Source organism: Ips typographus, linkage group LG13, assembly GCF_016097725.1.
Source record: "Ips typographus isolate SLU linkage group LG13, UJ_Ityp_2.0, whole genome shotgun sequence".
Lineage (NCBI taxonomy): Eukaryota > Metazoa > Arthropoda > Insecta > Coleoptera > Curculionidae > Ips > Ips typographus.
Window position 1 is genome coordinate 2,542,290 of NC_138434.1, and position 17,244 is coordinate 2,559,533.

General features: G+C 34.3%; 2 protein-coding genes across 8 annotated transcripts in view; both read left to right on the forward strand.

Moving 5' to 3' along the window:
• Positions 1-17,244, forward strand: part of CalpA (calpain A) — a 149,385-nt gene that overhangs the window by 18,810 nt on the left and 113,331 nt on the right. For all 7 annotated transcript variants that reach the window (XM_081992003.1, XM_081992005.1, XM_081992004.1 and 4 more), the window contains 3 exons: positions 29-162; positions 213-408; positions 463-596. In XM_081992003.1, coding sequence (XP_081848129.1) covers positions 29-162; positions 213-408; positions 463-548 — 416 coding nt within the window. In that variant the 3' untranslated portion in view covers positions 549-596. The remainder of the gene's footprint in view (positions 1-28; positions 163-212; positions 409-462; positions 597-17,244) is intronic.
• Positions 3,452-17,244, forward strand: part of LOC145737159 (uncharacterized) — a 55,925-nt gene continuing 42,132 nt past the window's right edge. The window contains exon 1 of the mRNA XM_081991748.1: positions 3,452-3,597. The gene's annotated coding sequence lies outside the window, so the exon portion shown is untranslated. The remainder of the gene's footprint in view (positions 3,598-17,244) is intronic.

Consider the following 17,244-nt stretch of genomic DNA (forward strand, 5'->3'; position numbering starts at 1 on the left):
AAAATTGAGTAGGTTTACACTTTTATAGAATTAACCACGCAATCTGGAGGGTTCTCCAAAGACGTTTGCCGTAGCATGATCGCCATGTTGGATTCGGACCGGTCCGGGAAGTTAGGTTATGAAGAATTCAAATCGTTGTGGACCTCCCTAAGAACCTGGAAGGTTCGAAATTCAATTGTTTGGGTACCAAAACTATAATTTAAGAGTTACAGAACGTGTGGACGTTACACGATAGTGATAAGTCAGGAACCTTCAGCGGATTTGAGCTGCGAAACTGCCTGGAATCGGCAGGGTACCAGCTCAACAATCGGGTACTTAACATCCTGATGCACCGATACGGAAATCGAAACGGTGAAATCAAGTTTGATGATTTTATAATGTGTGCCTGCAAGGTGAAGACTATGATTGGTAAGTTTGTTCAATCAAAATTTGAGTTTATCGCTGATTTTTTCGTTTTTCCAGACATTTTCACTGGGAAAGACAAAACTGGAGTGGACGCGGCCACTTTCAACCTCCAAGAATGGCTGGAATGCACTCTTTATACTTAAAACAATCAGTTTTTTTACTCTAAAATTGCTTGTTTTGTGCTAATAAATTGATTTAAACGCTATCCATATTTATATGAGCAGTGTCCAAAAATTAGTTTGTCATGAGTTTGTCGCCCTCTAGAGGCCAAACGACTAAACCGATTAACTAGAGAGGGGATATTTTCTGAAAACTGACTTTTTGGGCTACATTTTTGCTTCAATGACATTTCACGTCAACTGTCAAATAAGCGAGTTATTCAAGGTCAAAGTGAGCAGTATCTAAAAATTACTTTGTCATGACTCTGTCGCCCTCTAGCGGCCAAAACGACTAAACTGATTAACTAAAAAGCGATATTTTCTAAAAACTGACACTTTGTGCTAGATTTTTGCTTCAATGACATTTCACGTCAACTGTCAAATAAGCGAGTTATTCAAGGTCAAAGTGAGCAGTGTCCAAAAATTAGTTTGTTATGAATTTGTCGCCCTCTAGCGGCCAAACGATTAAACCGATTTACTAAAAAGGGATATTTTCTTAAAACTGACACTTTGGGCTACATTTTTGCTTCAATGACATTTCACGTCAACTGTCAAATAAGCGAGTTATTCAAGGTCAAAGTGAGCAGTATCTAAAAATTACTTTGTCATGACTCTGTCGCCCTCTAGCGGCAAAACGACTAAACTGATTAACTAAAAAGCGATATTTTCTAAAAACTGACACTTTGTGCTAGATTTTTGCTTCAATGACATTTCACGTCAACTGTCAAATAAGCGAGTTATTCAAGGTCAAAGTGAGCAGTGTCCAAAAATTAGTTTGTTATGAATTTGTCGCCCTCTAGCGGCCAAACGATTAAACCGATTTACTAAAAAGGGATATTTTCTGAAAACTGACACTTTGGGCTACATTTTTGCTTCAATGACAAAATTTTCACGTCAACTGTCAAGTAAGACATTTTGGGGTCTATTGTGTAGAAAAATAAAGCTTGTAACCTAAAATTTACGGTAAATTTTCAAAATTTCCGTTTAAACGATAAACTTTGTTATAGTGCATTGACTTACTTAAGTGAGTACTTTGACTGCCATCTACACCACTTTCCTGGAACCAGCAAAAAAATCATTGAAATGACGGGAAGCTAAATTTACAGTTTCCTGTAAATGGTTGTATTGACTGGCGGCTAAGTGGCGCCGCATGTCTGTCAAATATATTTCTAAATGTCTCAGAAACAAAACATTTTTTATTTAACACTTTTTGGGGTCACCCTGTAGCCTTTAGTTTGCACTAGAAAAAAGCGTATAATAACATACAGGGTGGCTCATTTGAATGAACAAACATTTTTAATTTTGCAAATGTTTAAGTCTTTTTTTTGGAACTTTTTTTGAAAATTCTCAAAACTTAAATTTATAGTATTTTTTACTGTATTTTTCACTCACACTATATAACCAGTGTGGAAAGCTTTCTCAAAGTTGCTAGTTACTGTATAGCTCCGAAAAGTAAATAAACCAAAAACTTGAGCGGCAAACCTTAACAATGCGATATCATAACAAAAAGGGTCAGTTTCATTAGTTAATGCAAGCGGGTACGGTTGGGTTCCTCTCGTAAATAACATCCGGGCCTCGTAAAATTTAAACTGCACCTAAATAAAGTCCCATATATGCAAAACAAGCGTAAATTGTGTACGACAATAATTCAAGGAGCACGATAATGGGCCGTAACCGCTTTAAAATGAACTTTGTCATAGGAAAAGGGCCACTTATCCGCCAGACCCGTGTAGGACCGTAATTATGTTGTCGACTGTAAACACCCTTAAGGTTTTACGAACCTCCCTAATAAAAACCCTTTTCTTCGTATTATTCCCGATTTTGTTGAAAAATATCTGATGATGGCTTCGAACAAGCTGGAAACGTCGTACAATAAATCTAGAACTAGTCTTCAAGGACTGTACTCAATACTACACTTTATATTCATAACTTGCATGGTTATGATGGTCATTTCTTTATTATTTCAAATTATTTTAATTAAATATGCATAATTTAAAGGATTATGATTGTCACTTTATTAAAAAAAAGTGTGCTGCTCCGTCCCTGATGAACCAAGCTTGTCAAAACTTTGCACATTTCTCCTTCTGTACAAGAATTTTTAAACCAAACCTTCTTAACAAAAATCGGTAAATCATATACACTTAAATCATGACAATTTTCATTACAACCTTGAACTCAATATGTTTGTCTTAAATTGCAATTTTTGAGCTAATTTACAGCCAAAAGGGCTTGAAATAGGGGGGGAATGTTTGCTCTATTTTAGGCGCAACCGGTTGCCCTCTTAAATTACGATATAGAGCCTCTATAAAGTCTCTAGTAACCGGAATATACTTTGGAGGATAATAATTTTCAGACTAATTACCGTACAGTGTAAAGTTTGTCGCAGTAGCGACATTATGACGGTGGCTCCCTCTAAAGTGTCAATAATACGATATAATAATAACTTAGATCAGTATTACACACATTTATTTATTTCATAATTCAGCGCATTATGACATTCATTTTAATATTTTTTGACGTTTGAACAAACTTGCTAACTGTCAAATAAATCTCGCTTATTTGTAATTTTAGCAAAAAAAATGCAATAAGAGAAATGAAAGCCAAAACTTTGTCAAACTAATCATGTGAAAGTCAGGCAAACATTGATAAGTTGTTGCATGTCTAATCTAACTTTCATAACTTAGTATGACACACATTTAACTTTTTTCATAATTCATTGAAGTATGACACACATTTTTTGTTTGCCAAATGCAACTGTAAGTCAATAAAACTCTATGATTAACACATACAGACACGAAAAAACTGGTACAAGTCGACCGACAGAGGGCGCACGCCCTCCCTACTAGGGAAAATAGGAAAATCAACCGTCGATCCTGCAGTTTAAAGCGGGAAAGTTTCCGGGAAACTTCGTTTTCCTCGTCGGTCCGATTTTTCGCGAGTTTCGTGCGAACTTGTTGCTACACTTGTGTCCAGTTTGGTTTAGTGGGTTTAGTGCCAGTTTTCCCAATTTTTTTTTAAACTTGGATTAACTGACGTAAGTTTTGTAACTCGTATAGTTTCAGTGAAATACCAAAATTAATACTCAGTTTAAGGGTCGTATTGACCATCCTCGGTTGTAACAATCGCCCCAAGGGCTTTATAGAACTTGACGTTAACAATAAGCCGGATATAATCTAGTTTTCCCTTCTCTGGTTTAATAATTCAGTTATATAGTAATAGAAGGATTTTCAAACTCCCTAGGGGATTTCTTTATGTGTACAAAACGACGATAAAGTAGTAATTCAAAGAAAAAGCGGTTTAAACCGAAGATCCTCGGATCGGACCATTTTCCTCATAGAAATCGACCTTTAAAACTTCCTCAATGACTTAATCTCTCGGTCCGATTGAAATTGGATCGGTTTCCAATACTCTGTTGAGGTTTTCAATTAATAAATTGCATTTTGGATATCGATTTATGGTCAATGAACCACTTTCAATACTCTCTAAAGATATAATTTTTTAAGTCTTCTAGTGGCCAAACTGTCAAAGATTTTAGTACAAAAAGGGACATTTTTGAAAAGCTCATTTTGTTGGCTATCTATTGACATATAAAAGTCTTGCAAAAGTATGCCAAATAAGGAAGTTATTTAGGATTGAATGAAAGAGTGCATCTAAATTGTTTAAAATTACTTAAATCAACTTTAAAGCCCTCTAGTGGCCAAACCATCAAACCAATGAATCCATGTGAGCATACTTTTGGAAAGCTTATTTTAATACCTATCCATTGACATATAAAGATTTATACCACGTTAGTCAAAAAAAAAGTTTTTTGGATTCAAACAAAAGGGTGCAAGAAAATTGAACAGAAAGCAGTGGTCAAAACAATAAAAAAACATTTCAGCATTTTTGCCACTGGAAAACTTGTAAAAGTCAAAATGAGCATAATTACCAACAAAAATTATGAAATTTAAAACAAATGAAAATCATAAAGTTGCAAATTATGTTTTTTATAAAGTGACCATCATACTCACATGAATTATGAGAAATTAGGAGGTCAGACCATTGAACCCATTAACCCATGTAGGGATATTTTTGAAAAGCTCATTTTACTAGCTATCCATTGACATATAAAAGTCTTGCAAAAGTATGCCAAATAAGGAAGTTATTTAGGATTGAATGAAAGACTGCACCTAAATAGTTTAAAATGATTTGGGTCATATTTAAAGCCCTTTAGCGACCAAACCATCAAACCCATTCACCCATGGGGGCATAAGTTTGGAAAGCTCATTTCACTGGCTATCCATTGACATATAAAAGTCTTGCAAAAATATGCCAAATAAGGAAGTTATGTAAGATTAAATAACAGAGTGCAGCAAATATGTTAAGAATTTCTTCAATCAACTTTGAAGCTTTCTAGCATCCAAACCGTAACATCGATTAATTCATGGGGGGATATTTTTGAAAAGCTCATTTCACTGGCTGTTCTTTGACGTATAAAAGTCTGGCAAAAGTAGACCAAATAAGGAAGTTATTTAGGATTGAATGATAGAGTGCAATAAAAATATTCAGAATTTGACTTAATCAAACTTCGTTAATTTGACAGTTACAGGGTGAACTGTTAAAATACTTTTTTGACTTCCGTATACCCATAGTTTATACTCTGGCTAGTAATTTGCTTAATCCCATAAAGTTTGAAAATAAAAAAGTTGTAATAGGAATTAGGGTTAACAACACCCCCTGGATTATCCGAGGCCTGCACTTTGGCATGCAAATCCTTTATTATAAGCGGCGTTGGGTGCACCCCCTTAATGCACTTTAATAAAAATTAGCCCCCAATGAACACTTTTACATAATACAAGCTTACTTCAGTTGAGGTTAGAAAAACATAGAGAAGGGGGGGGAGGGAATGTCGGTTTACGGTCATGCAATCCCCTTAATCATGCAATCGGACCCTCTAAAAGTTTGTATTAGGGTCAGTTTTATGTTGTTGTATCCAGTAAGGGGTGTAAAGTTGTAATGGGAGGACCGCCATCTTGACAATAATACCCAAGGTGGGGGTTATGCTAATCGGTGTAATTAACCCCCGTTAATTCCTTGAAGATCCCTCCTTTCTACCTTTAACGTTCAATTTAAATTGCGGTCCTCAACACCCCCTTTTGCCCCCACTCTGAACCGCCGGTAATTAAAACTGATCTGGTTGTAGCGAATCATCCAAATTGAGTCACTAGTAATTAAATCGTGCGGTCGCGGGGGCGCCTACCATAAATTATGACGCTATATTTTGCTTTTTCGGGCGAACAACGTTGAAATATTTCAATTAAGTCCGGAAGGAGTGCCTTGGAACGGAAACGGAAATTCCTGTTTGTTGTTTACCATCTTGAACAAAAATGGCTGCCAAAATAGCCACTTTGATGTCATAATCCACTGAATTATGAAAAAGCATAATGTGTGTCATACTCAGCTAAATTATGAAATGTATTCTAATGTTGCTTTTATAATTTAGATAGGTATGACACACATTTTGTTTTTTTTTATAATTCAGTAGATTATGACAGCAATTTTGACGTTTAAACGCATTCAGTCAAAATAACGTTGACTTAAGCGTTATTGATTTTCATGTCGATATTTCATAATTTAAATCAGTATGAGACACATTTTACTTTTTTTTAAAAATTTTGGGGATTATGCCCCCATTTTGACGTTTAGGCAACCATTTTTGTTTTTTTGACGCGTGACCGCACTTGCTATCTGTCATAAAAACCACGTAAAGGCCTCTCAAACAAAGAAAACTTGAATATCAGAGTTGTAGCCTTTCAATCTCAATATCTTGATTATTTGTAACTTAAGCAAAAAAAAAAATTAAAAGACAATGGAAAGCCAAAGCTTTAAGCTACATTTTGACGTTTGAATGAAGTAGCTAGCTGTCAAACTTACCATGTGAGAGCTTGTCAAACATTAACATCTTGTTTACTTTCATGTGGATATTTCATAATTTAGATCAGTATGAGACACATTTTAATTTTTTCATAATTTTGTGGATTATGACACACATTTTGATGTTTTGGCAACAATTTTTGTGTTTGTTTGACGTTTGAACGCACTTGCTAACTGTCATACTAACCACGTGAGCGCCTCTCATTCATTGAAAACTTGAATACCAGTGTTGTAGCCTTTCAATCTCAATATCTTGCTTATTCGTAACTTTAGCGAAAAAAATTTAATTAGACAAAGGAAAGCCAAATCTTTAAGCTACATTTTGACGTTTGAATGAAGTAGCTAACTGTCAAACTAACCATGTGAGAGCCTGTCAAACATTAATATCTTGTTCACAAGCGTTGTTAACTTTCATGTGGATATTTCATAATTTAGACAAGTATGAGACACATTTTACTTTTTTTCATAATTCTGTGGTATGACACACATTTTGATGTTTCGGCAGCCATTTTTGTTTTTTTGACGTGTAAACGCACTTGCTACCTATCATACTAACCACGTGAAGGCCTCTCCAACATTGGAAACTTGAATATCAGAGTTGTAGCCTTTCAATCTCAATATCTTGCTTATTTGTAACTTTAGCAAAAAGAATTAATTAGATAAAGGAAAGCCAAAACTTTGAGCTACATTTTGACGTTTGAATGAAGTAGCTAACTGTCAAACTTACCATGTGAGAGCCTGTCAAACATTAACATCTTGCTCACAGGCGTTGTTGACTTTCATGTCGATATTTCATAATTTAGATCAGTATGAGACACATTTTACTTTTTTTTGATAATTCTGTGGAGTATGACACACATTTTGATGTTTTGGCAACCATTTTTGTTTTTTAACGTTTGAATGCACTTTCTACCTATCAAACTCTGACCTCTCAAATTTTGAATTTTTGTAACGAGCGTTGTTGCCTTTCAAGCCCAATATCTTGTTTTTTGTTCATTTAAGCAAAAAGATTGTAATTAGACAAAAGAAAGCCGAAGGTTTAAGCTGCATTTTGACGTTTGAATAAAGTAGCTAACTGTCAAACTAACCACGTGAGGGCCCTTCAAACTATGGTTACCTTTCAAGCCAAATACCTCGCTTATCTGTAATTTTAACTAAAAATGTAGACAAAACACTGATTATCATCTAGAACAAAAATGGCTGCCTAAATAATCGACTAAATGATGAAAAAAAGTAAAATGTGTGTCATACCTTACTAAATTAGGAAAATTAAAAAAAATACTTAGTACATAAAACTTTGGTTAGATACACAAATAATCCAGGAATGTCATCCCTCTTCAACCCAAACAATAAAAGCAAATTAAACCTAAAAAAAAGAGGAAACAAAGGAATACGGGCAAAATGGCGGTCCTCATCACCTCCTTATCATCATATTATTCCGGGCGATAATCCTTTTTAATGCTTTCCTCAGTTTAATTCGGGTCGAAATAAGTAAAAACGAAACGTTCCACCGGAATCCTAAAGTAGTAAGTTTTTTGTGTGAGGGGGTAAAGTGGTCCGAAAGCTGCTAGGAGATTAATCATCTCAAAAAGTGGAACGAAGTTATCTCAAGAAGGTGATCCGAACCTTTTTCCGGATTACCAGGGATTAACAGTCTTGAAAAAGCAAATTACAACGTAAAACTAGAACAAATGCGTGTCGTACACTTACAAATTATGAACGTTTTTCCTCGATGCAACACATTGAAATTCCCTAGAAGACTCGCATAGGGCGGCATCTGTGTAATTTATCTTACAGTTCCGATCAATCCCCTCTAAAAATCCCGGTTACTGCCAAATTCACGGAATATTTCCGCTGACAAAGGAATAATATGGTAAAAGTATGTCGCAGTATGAAGCACAAAAGGTAACAAGTTTCTTAAGGGTCGATATATAGAGATAGGGACAAACTAAAATAAAATGTGAATCACACTCTCTTAAATTATGAAGATTCCTATCAAATTTACTAAAATGTGTGTCATATGTTTGTAAATTACGAAAAATTGATTGAAAAGGATCCGATCGTATTATTGATTATTGTTACGTAAATTCAACCCAAATGTATACCAGAGGTTTCAACTTACCAAAATTTAATTAATACCATTTTGTAAACTGTATAATGAGAGGGAAACTGTGGAATTTCTAACCGCTAAACCAAATAAAATGCTCAATTTTTTGACTGAAATTGTATTATCCAATATAAGTTGATGTCCCCAAATATGAGGGCCAATTCGGTTTTATGGGTCCGGAGTGTCTAAATAAGGATCCGGGAACGTTTCCATGTTGATTTTCTTCAAGTTATATGCCCAGAATTGGGTTTTATTGACCCAATAACTTTGCCTCTGTTATCATCCTTTTTAAAGTACTTTCTAAACGGTTAGCAGAGTATACAGAGTGAAACCAAAGTTTAGGTAGACTTTAAACCTAAATATTGGCAGAAATCCAGCTCTCTTCACCCTTCGGATTTATAATAAGTGGTAATCCCTTTATCAGAGACAGCCCGCACCCTTACAAAGGCTTAGAAATGCTAATTTCGGATCGTTAATCGTCTAATTGCTTGCTTATCGATTGATTTAGGGTTGGGGGGGGGAAGGGGGAGGGTAAATCTCGTCATTTAAAGCTGTTGCTTTAAAAGGCGGTAGGTATTTCAAACAAATAAACTTATTAGTCTTGAAAACCACCTTTCCAAAGCACTTTTATTGTTAATTCAGTTGAAAATTATGTTAAATGCTTGTTGATAGCTCTATGAGTGGAAATTTGACAGTCTTGACGTGTAAATGCATATTTCAATCTGTCATAAAGTTGGAAACTATCACAATCTTTTTCATGAAGCTATTAAATGACAGAACTTTCTTAATACTAGTGCAATCATTTTAAAAGTATTTTATAACTCCATGAGCAAGATTTTTGACAGACGTTTGTTTGGAGCTAGTTCCATAAGTCAAAACTGTCAAATACCATTCCATGAAGCTATAAAACTTTAAAAACCTCAACAAACGTACCAAAACTTCCAAATGTTGTAAAACGTTCTAGAACTATCTATAAGAGCTTCTAGAATGTTCTGGAGCGTTCTACATTGTTCCAACAGTTTCTAGAACCTTTCAAAAGCTAGAAAAGGTTGCAGATTATTCTGATGTGTCCTGGAATGTTTTAAGAGCTTCCTAATGACAGTCACGTGACTTTAACTGACATTTTTGACACAATTATGTCATAAATGTCAAAGTGATAGTGATCCTGTCACAAAAGTCACGTGACCGTCATGGAAGCAGAAAAAATGTTTGTTGACCGCAAACGTCATTTTGGTAACCATTAATTATCGATAGTTTACGATATTTAGGTTAGTTTGACACTAACGACGTTTTGATCTGTCAAATTTTTGCAGCTGTCAAATTCTTTTTATTTTTTTGTTTATACCTCCAGACCAGAGGTTAAATATTTGTGTCGAATTTGCCTTACTCACCTATAACCTAACGTAGCCTAGTTTTACTGACACCTGTCAAATGTCATAGATGTCAAACTGACATTGACAGATACGAAATTTTTGCTGAGTCTTGAAAGACTGCGTTGCACTGTTTAATGATGAGTTGAAGGCAGCCATTTTGCAGCCCAAAACATTCAAAACTAAAAGACCAAAAGTTCTTAAAAAATTCACAGTAAATCTTCAATATAAAGGCTACAAATGAGCAAAAATATCAAGGCTGTAGCCCAAAAAATGAGTTTTTGGTGAGCCTTGAATGGCTGCGCTGCACTGTTTAGTGATGAGCTGAGTGAAACCCTAAAAGTGCAAAAACGCCATTTTCTCAAGAATTGTATCTAAACTAAACCTTAAAAAACCAACTTTCAGATTCTTTTCCGCAGTGTTAAAAAACACTATTTACGACCTTCTTACACTAGACAAAATCAAAATCGTTTTACCTTCGTAATTACCTGTGTTGAAGGTTTTGGGTAGAGCAATTTAAGCGACGACACGCAGATGAAACCAACGGGTTAATGATAGCAATTAGCATATCCTTAAGGGCGTTAAGAGAGAAGGGAGGAGGGGTGAAAAGCGGTATTGTTAACCGGCAATATGGCGGCCAATCTTGCTACGGAATTCCAAAAAGGTTTACGAGAAGGAAACTCGGATTACGTTTTGTTAATGGGATATCGTGTCGTGTTTACAACGATAATCAAACATGGCCGTCGATTTCGACCTCGAAAAACGTCAAAATCACCTTTTATTACATTCCCCGTAGGGGAAAAACCAAATGAAATTCCGTGGGTCACTGTAAAGTGTCGATGGACGTAATGACATTCGATAGAATGTTTTTTGCCATTTTCTTGCATTTAGTCACAACTCAGTGAAATATGACACCCACTTTATTTCTCTCGCATAATTTGAATGTGTATAACACTCATTTTGTTTACATATTGATTTTCTTGTGTTAATGCAATGTATAAGACAGTTTTTAATATATAATCTTTCCAGAGCAACTCAACACTCAAAATGGTGCAAAAATTCAGTTTCAAAGGTAAAACCATAATTTTTGTCTCATTTTAAAGCATTTAATCATAACTCATTAAAGTATGACACACACTTTATTTATCTCACATAATTTAAATGTTTATGACACTCGTTTTATCGCAATGTATAAGACAGTTTTTAATATCTAATCCTTCCAGAGCAACTCAACACTTAAAATCATGTAAAAATTCAGTTTCAAAGTTAAAACCATAATTTTTGACTCATTTTAAAGCATTTAATCATAACTCATTAAAGTATGACACACACTTTATTTCTCTCGCATAATTTAAATGTTTATGACACTCGTTTTATTTACACATTTTTTTTTTTGGTGTTATTGCAATGTATAATGATATTTTTAACATCCGTAAACCTTAAAAATCATTGCCATCACTCAAAATGACGTTAAAATTCATTTTGAAGGTCAGAACCTTAATTTTTGGTTCGTTTTATTGTATTTAATAATAACTCATTCAATTATGACACACCTTATTTCTCTCGCATAATTTTAGAGTTTATGACACTCGTTTTATCTACAAAAATTGTGGTTTTAAGACAATTGATTCACTGTTTGCACATTCTGAAACTTCAACAATTAATGTAAATTTAAAATAGCCTCAACAAGTAAGTTTTTAGGTTAGAGCTTTAATTTTTGGTGTATTTTTAGTTCCAATCCACTAGGGAAAATAAAAATGATTTTTTAATTTTTTTCTTTTTTAAATTGGTTGCGTTGTGTCTCAAAATGACATTTTCACTAAAAATTCTATATGATCAAAAGAGGGTTTTAAAGACTTTAAAATGATCACCTTGTAAGTGAAAAATAAATATAAAATAAATGTGTGTCATAAACAATTAAATTATGTAAATTGCAGTGTATCAAATTTTAATGAGTATTTTTAGTAAACTGCAATTTTTACTGTAGGTTCTGTATAGGGTGGTCAAAAGTAATTTGCTAATTTCTTTAAAATATTGAAACCGAATTATTGATTGTTTAAGTAAAAATTGTCAACTTTAGCTAAAACTGTCTTTAACTTTAAGTTATTTGATATATTTACTAGAGAGACTTGTCAGTTTGGCTAATTTGAACAATGTTTTAAAAGCATCTCTACTAAATTTAAAAGTAAACGGTATGTCATAGATAACACAGTTATGAAAACTCGTTAAGTAACACTATTAAACAAATGTGTGTCATATTCATCAAGGTTATGTTAATTGAATCATTTGAAAAGCTTCAAATCACCATAATTATCCTGGAAACATTCATTAACCGAATTAGATCGTATCAAACCTGAAAATATAATGATGTTCCCTATTTGAATGATTTAAGGGTTTGTAGAAAGAAATCATTTATTTTCGTCGAGGGATTTAAGGGACTTAATGTACCTTCTCGTCTGGTAATAAGCAATTTGCAAAAGATAATGCCGTTGAGCCTCATTAATAAAAGGGTCCTTAAGAAAACACAATAAAGGGGTTGGAACTTCTTAATACGCTAGACTTAAACTTTGAGACAAAAGGTAGCTTTAATTTAATATCCAGGTATTTACTCGCTCATGAAGAATTTTTTCGTAAATTTCTATTGTCTACTACTTTAACCTAACATCATTAGCAACATTTAAATGTCTCCTTTTCGGGGTAGAAAATCAGAATTTCCCTATGATTAGCTTAAAGGAGGGGAGGTTTAACGATCCCTCTTCGTTTTGTCTTCGAGGTTTCGCGCTTCGCCGCACATCCTCAGGGAAAACTAATTTGCCATTGTCGTACTGGATAATATTTGATTAGTTTGACGCCTCGACGAATTTTGATCTTCTACCCCGAATAGTTCTCATATTGTTTGAATACTTAAATAGGGATATTTTTAGGACTTAAAATTAACGGTCTTAAAAACTTTGACGGCCTCTAGCGGCCAAACTGTGCACTCGATCACCTGATCTAATGGTATTTTTAGAAACTTCGGAATGTCTTCTACAATTTTACTTCTAATCACTTTTACTGTCACTTGTCAAATTACCGAGTTATTGACGTTTAAACTGAGTGCTGCGCAGCTGATTGGTTTTAAATTAACGGTCAATTTTGACGGCCTCTAGCGGCCAAACTGTACACTCGATCACCTGAACTAATGGTATTTTTAGAAACCTCGGAATGTCCTCTACAATTTTACTTATAATCACTTTTACTGTCACTTGTCAAATAACCGAGTTGTTGACGTTTAAACTGAGTGCTGCGAAGCTGATTGGTTTTGAATTAACGGTCAATTTTGACGGTCTCTAGCGGCCAAACGGTGAACTCGATTGTCTGATTTATTAGCATTTCTGGAAACCTTGGAACGTTCTCTACAATTTTATTTCTTAATCACATTTACTGTCACTTGTCAAATTACCGAGTTATTGACGTTTAAACTGAGTGCTGCGCAGCTGATTAGTTTTAAATTAACGGTCAATTTTGACGGCCTCTAGCGGCCAAACTGTACACTCGATCACCTGATCTAATGGTATTTTTAGAAACCTCGGAATGTCCTCTACAATTTTACTTCTAATCACTTTTACTGTCACTTGTCAAATTACCGAGTTATTGACGTTTAAACTGAGTGCTGCGCAGCTGATTGGATTTGACAATTTTTTAGTTAACGGTCAAATTTGACGCCCTCTAGCTGCACAACGGTGAACTCGATCACCTGATTTAATGCTGTTTTTGGATACCTTGAAACGTTTTCTACAATTTTATTTCTAATCACTTTTTACTGTCACTTGTCAAATAACCGAGTTATTGACGTTTAACCAGAGTGGTGCGAAGCTGATTGGTTTTGAATTAACGGTCAATTTTGACGGCCTCTAGCGGCCAAACGGTACACTCGATCACCTGATTTAATAGTATTTTTAGAAACCTCGGAATGTTCTCTACAATTTTACTTCTAATCACTTTTACTGTCACTTGTCAAATAACCGAGTTATTGACGTTTAACCAGAGTGCTGCGCAGCTGATTGGTTTTGAATTAACGATCACAGGGTGGTTTGAAAAATTTACTTTTTCGCATTTTTTTAGAAAAGTATTACAGATAAATTCCAGAAACCATATATCGTTGAAATCGTCTCGATGTGACCTATTCAAAAGTTGAATAATATACAGGGTGTTTCATTAAAAAAAAAAACATAAGTTTGGTCTGTCACATTTTTTTTGGATATCCTGTATAATTCAAGTTGCGAACAAATTCTACAACTTTTGAATAAACATGTATAATGAGACACCCTGTAGGTACTAAATACATGGAAAAGTTTAATTTCCTAACTGCAACAGTCTTGAAGTTACAGGAGTTTATAAAACTCTCCAACTTAACTAAAAAAATGCAAATTTGCACACTTAATTATCCGAATGGCTTTTGCAGGATTTGAACTAGATTTTAAGTGAATTTTCTTGATTTTCTCTCAAGTTGGAAAAGTTTATAACTCTCACAACTGTTCCAGTTAGACCGTTGCAACTGACACGACTAAACACCCCAAACATTTCAGTTTGTCTGACTTTAAAGGAATTTTATAAAACTCTCCAATAATACTAAATTTCAACTTATTTAATAAGAAAAAAATGACCTAAAATAGGGAGACTGTGTCAATTTAATGCGTCCTGGCTGAATCGTAAAACTAAGAAAGTGACTTCCTTTCGAAACTCTTTTCCTGAATATTTCCTTTGTTGCAGCAAGGGAATAAATTAGAGCCGGCAACTTTACTAGGTCATAATTTGCATGTTAAAGGTTTTTAGTTACTCATAAACCGAACGGGAGAAATTATAATCCCGAAAGTTTCTAGCTCAAAAATGAAAGGAAACAGCTTTTTTTAGAGTGAACTTAGGGGCTTGAAATTGTAGGTGGATGTAGCCGAAATGATAACGAATCAGACAGTGAAAACCGCATTTCTCTAACTGCTATAGTTTTGAAGTTATTCAAGTTTATAAAGTTCTCCCAAGAGGGAGAAAAAGAGTTAATTAAGTGCTTTAAAGCTAAAAAGTGCTAAAAACCTGAAATTGTTTGAAAGTAAATTTAGTGTGGTGTTTAGGACATTTTCAGTTCCAAGTGGGAGAAATTTATAAAATCAAATAACTCAAAAACCGCTTAAGGGATTGAATGATGATACAATATAGTCCAAGTAGTTTTACTGCCTGGAAGAAATTTCAAAAAATCATAATTACATTTCAAGTTTGTAAGTCAATTTATACGAGAGTTGTGGAGTTTTATAAACTTCTCCAACTAAATCATTTTAAACTGAATAAAATCAAAAAACATCAATTCCAATGCAAAAATTCAACTGACCGGTTTGGAGGGTTGGGGCAAGGGACAAGGGCATACATTTGCATCTTCCAATTACCAGTTCTCTGCTGTTTTACAGCATAATTCACCATTTTTTAGCGTTACTACGAAAAATTCCATAAATATTTATTTGACATCAATTTTGATTGACTCCCCGGGAAAGCGTATGCACAAAACAAGCATTCGAACGAATCTAATCTATAATTTACATACCAATTAACCTTGTTAAGAATGAAACAGGAAGGAGAAATTTATAAAGTGTAATAACTTCAAATTAAAATATTTAACAGTCAACAGGAGTGTATATTATGTATACACTTAAAATTTCAATTTTCTATTTTGAAAAACAAGGGAGATGTGGGAATTTATAAAACTCTCTCACCTAGCTCCATTAATTTTAAAAATCCGTCAACGTCAATCTTTGAACATTTAAATGGTTGCTCTCCCAAGTGGGAGAAGTTTCTAAAGACTTTAGCTAAATACTCCAACTTTAGTTGTAACGAAATTATAAAGTTCTCCAACGTAACGGAAAAAATTGACTGAAGGGCATCACTTACATAAATCTTGGGAGAACTTTATAAACTGGATTAAATGCAAAACTGGTACAGCTAAAAAGATGAGGGTTTCACTAAGTGATTAGTGATCTTTTAGACTAAATCCTCCTGAACTTGTATAAAACTCTCCTCAATTTCATCATGTTGGTAAAGAAATTCAGCACACTCCCTGAAAAATTTTTTCACTGTTTTTACCCAGCCAGCATTCAGGACATACATCAGATATGTTGGAGAGTTTTATAAACTGCCATAACTTTGGTGGAATTAAAGTTACAGATTTTCATGATAGAAAGCTCTGAAAGTTTTACCGGGATAACTCTATTAGTTTTGGAGTTATTGACGTTCAAATCAGTGGAGAAACAGTTCGGTTGGAGAATTTTATAAACCCTCACAACTCCCGTAGTTTTTCACTTAGAAACCTGAAATTTTCAGGATTTTTTCGTAATACAACCACCTAAAATGTATTGGAGACCTTCTGCTGATATCTCACAGATGAGAGTGAATAATAAACTTTTACCTGCACACACATTACCAAGGGGGAAGTTATAATTGAATTCAAATTGAAATAAATATTTTAGTATCCGGATGGTTTGTTTTAGCGTTAGCATGAAACTATTAAATTCCCCGGAAGGTTTTTGGAGCTTGAAGTTTTCATGTAAAAGTCCAATTAAAATGGATTCTATGACAAACGAATGTTAAATACGATCGCGTTTTATTAAATAGTCAATTTTACGAGGGTTATAGTTTAATTAGTTCAGAGTGTGTCTGGGGATTGGGACTGATTTGCTGGAAGTTAAAAGTCGTTCGAGTTTGACGCCCTCTTGCGGCTAAACGGTCAGACATAGGGTAGTCTACTAAACGTCACGTGATAGCCCTATTCATTGGCTTTCTATTGGTGTGTAATTTTTTTTTTTAAATAACCGAGTTATTTACGATTGAGTGGAATGGTGCACGGAATATTTGGTTGAAATTAAGGCTTTTGTGAGGGTACCACTTGAAGTCCGAAAAAATGTTACCACTTTGACGAAACTGGTCTTGTAAGACTAATTTGGACCTCAGGAACTCAAATCCGGTCTTAAATTAGCTCCAGGTGGTACCGTTTTGGTACTATCTTTGAAAAATCACGATTTTTGACATTTTTACACACTTTATAGGGTGTAACTTCCTTATACGGTTCGGTACAGCCCTTTGGCAGCCTACGTCATATTTTTACCATTGCCTCAAAGGTATTTCCTTGGTAAAAGTAAAAATTAAAATTTCAAAATTTTTTGGGAAAAATTCGAAGGGTGGACTCTATAAAAAATTTCAAATATTCAATATTTATTTTTTTACACCCAAACAGTGCATAGTATCAAAAAAGTGTATAGACAGTAAAAGT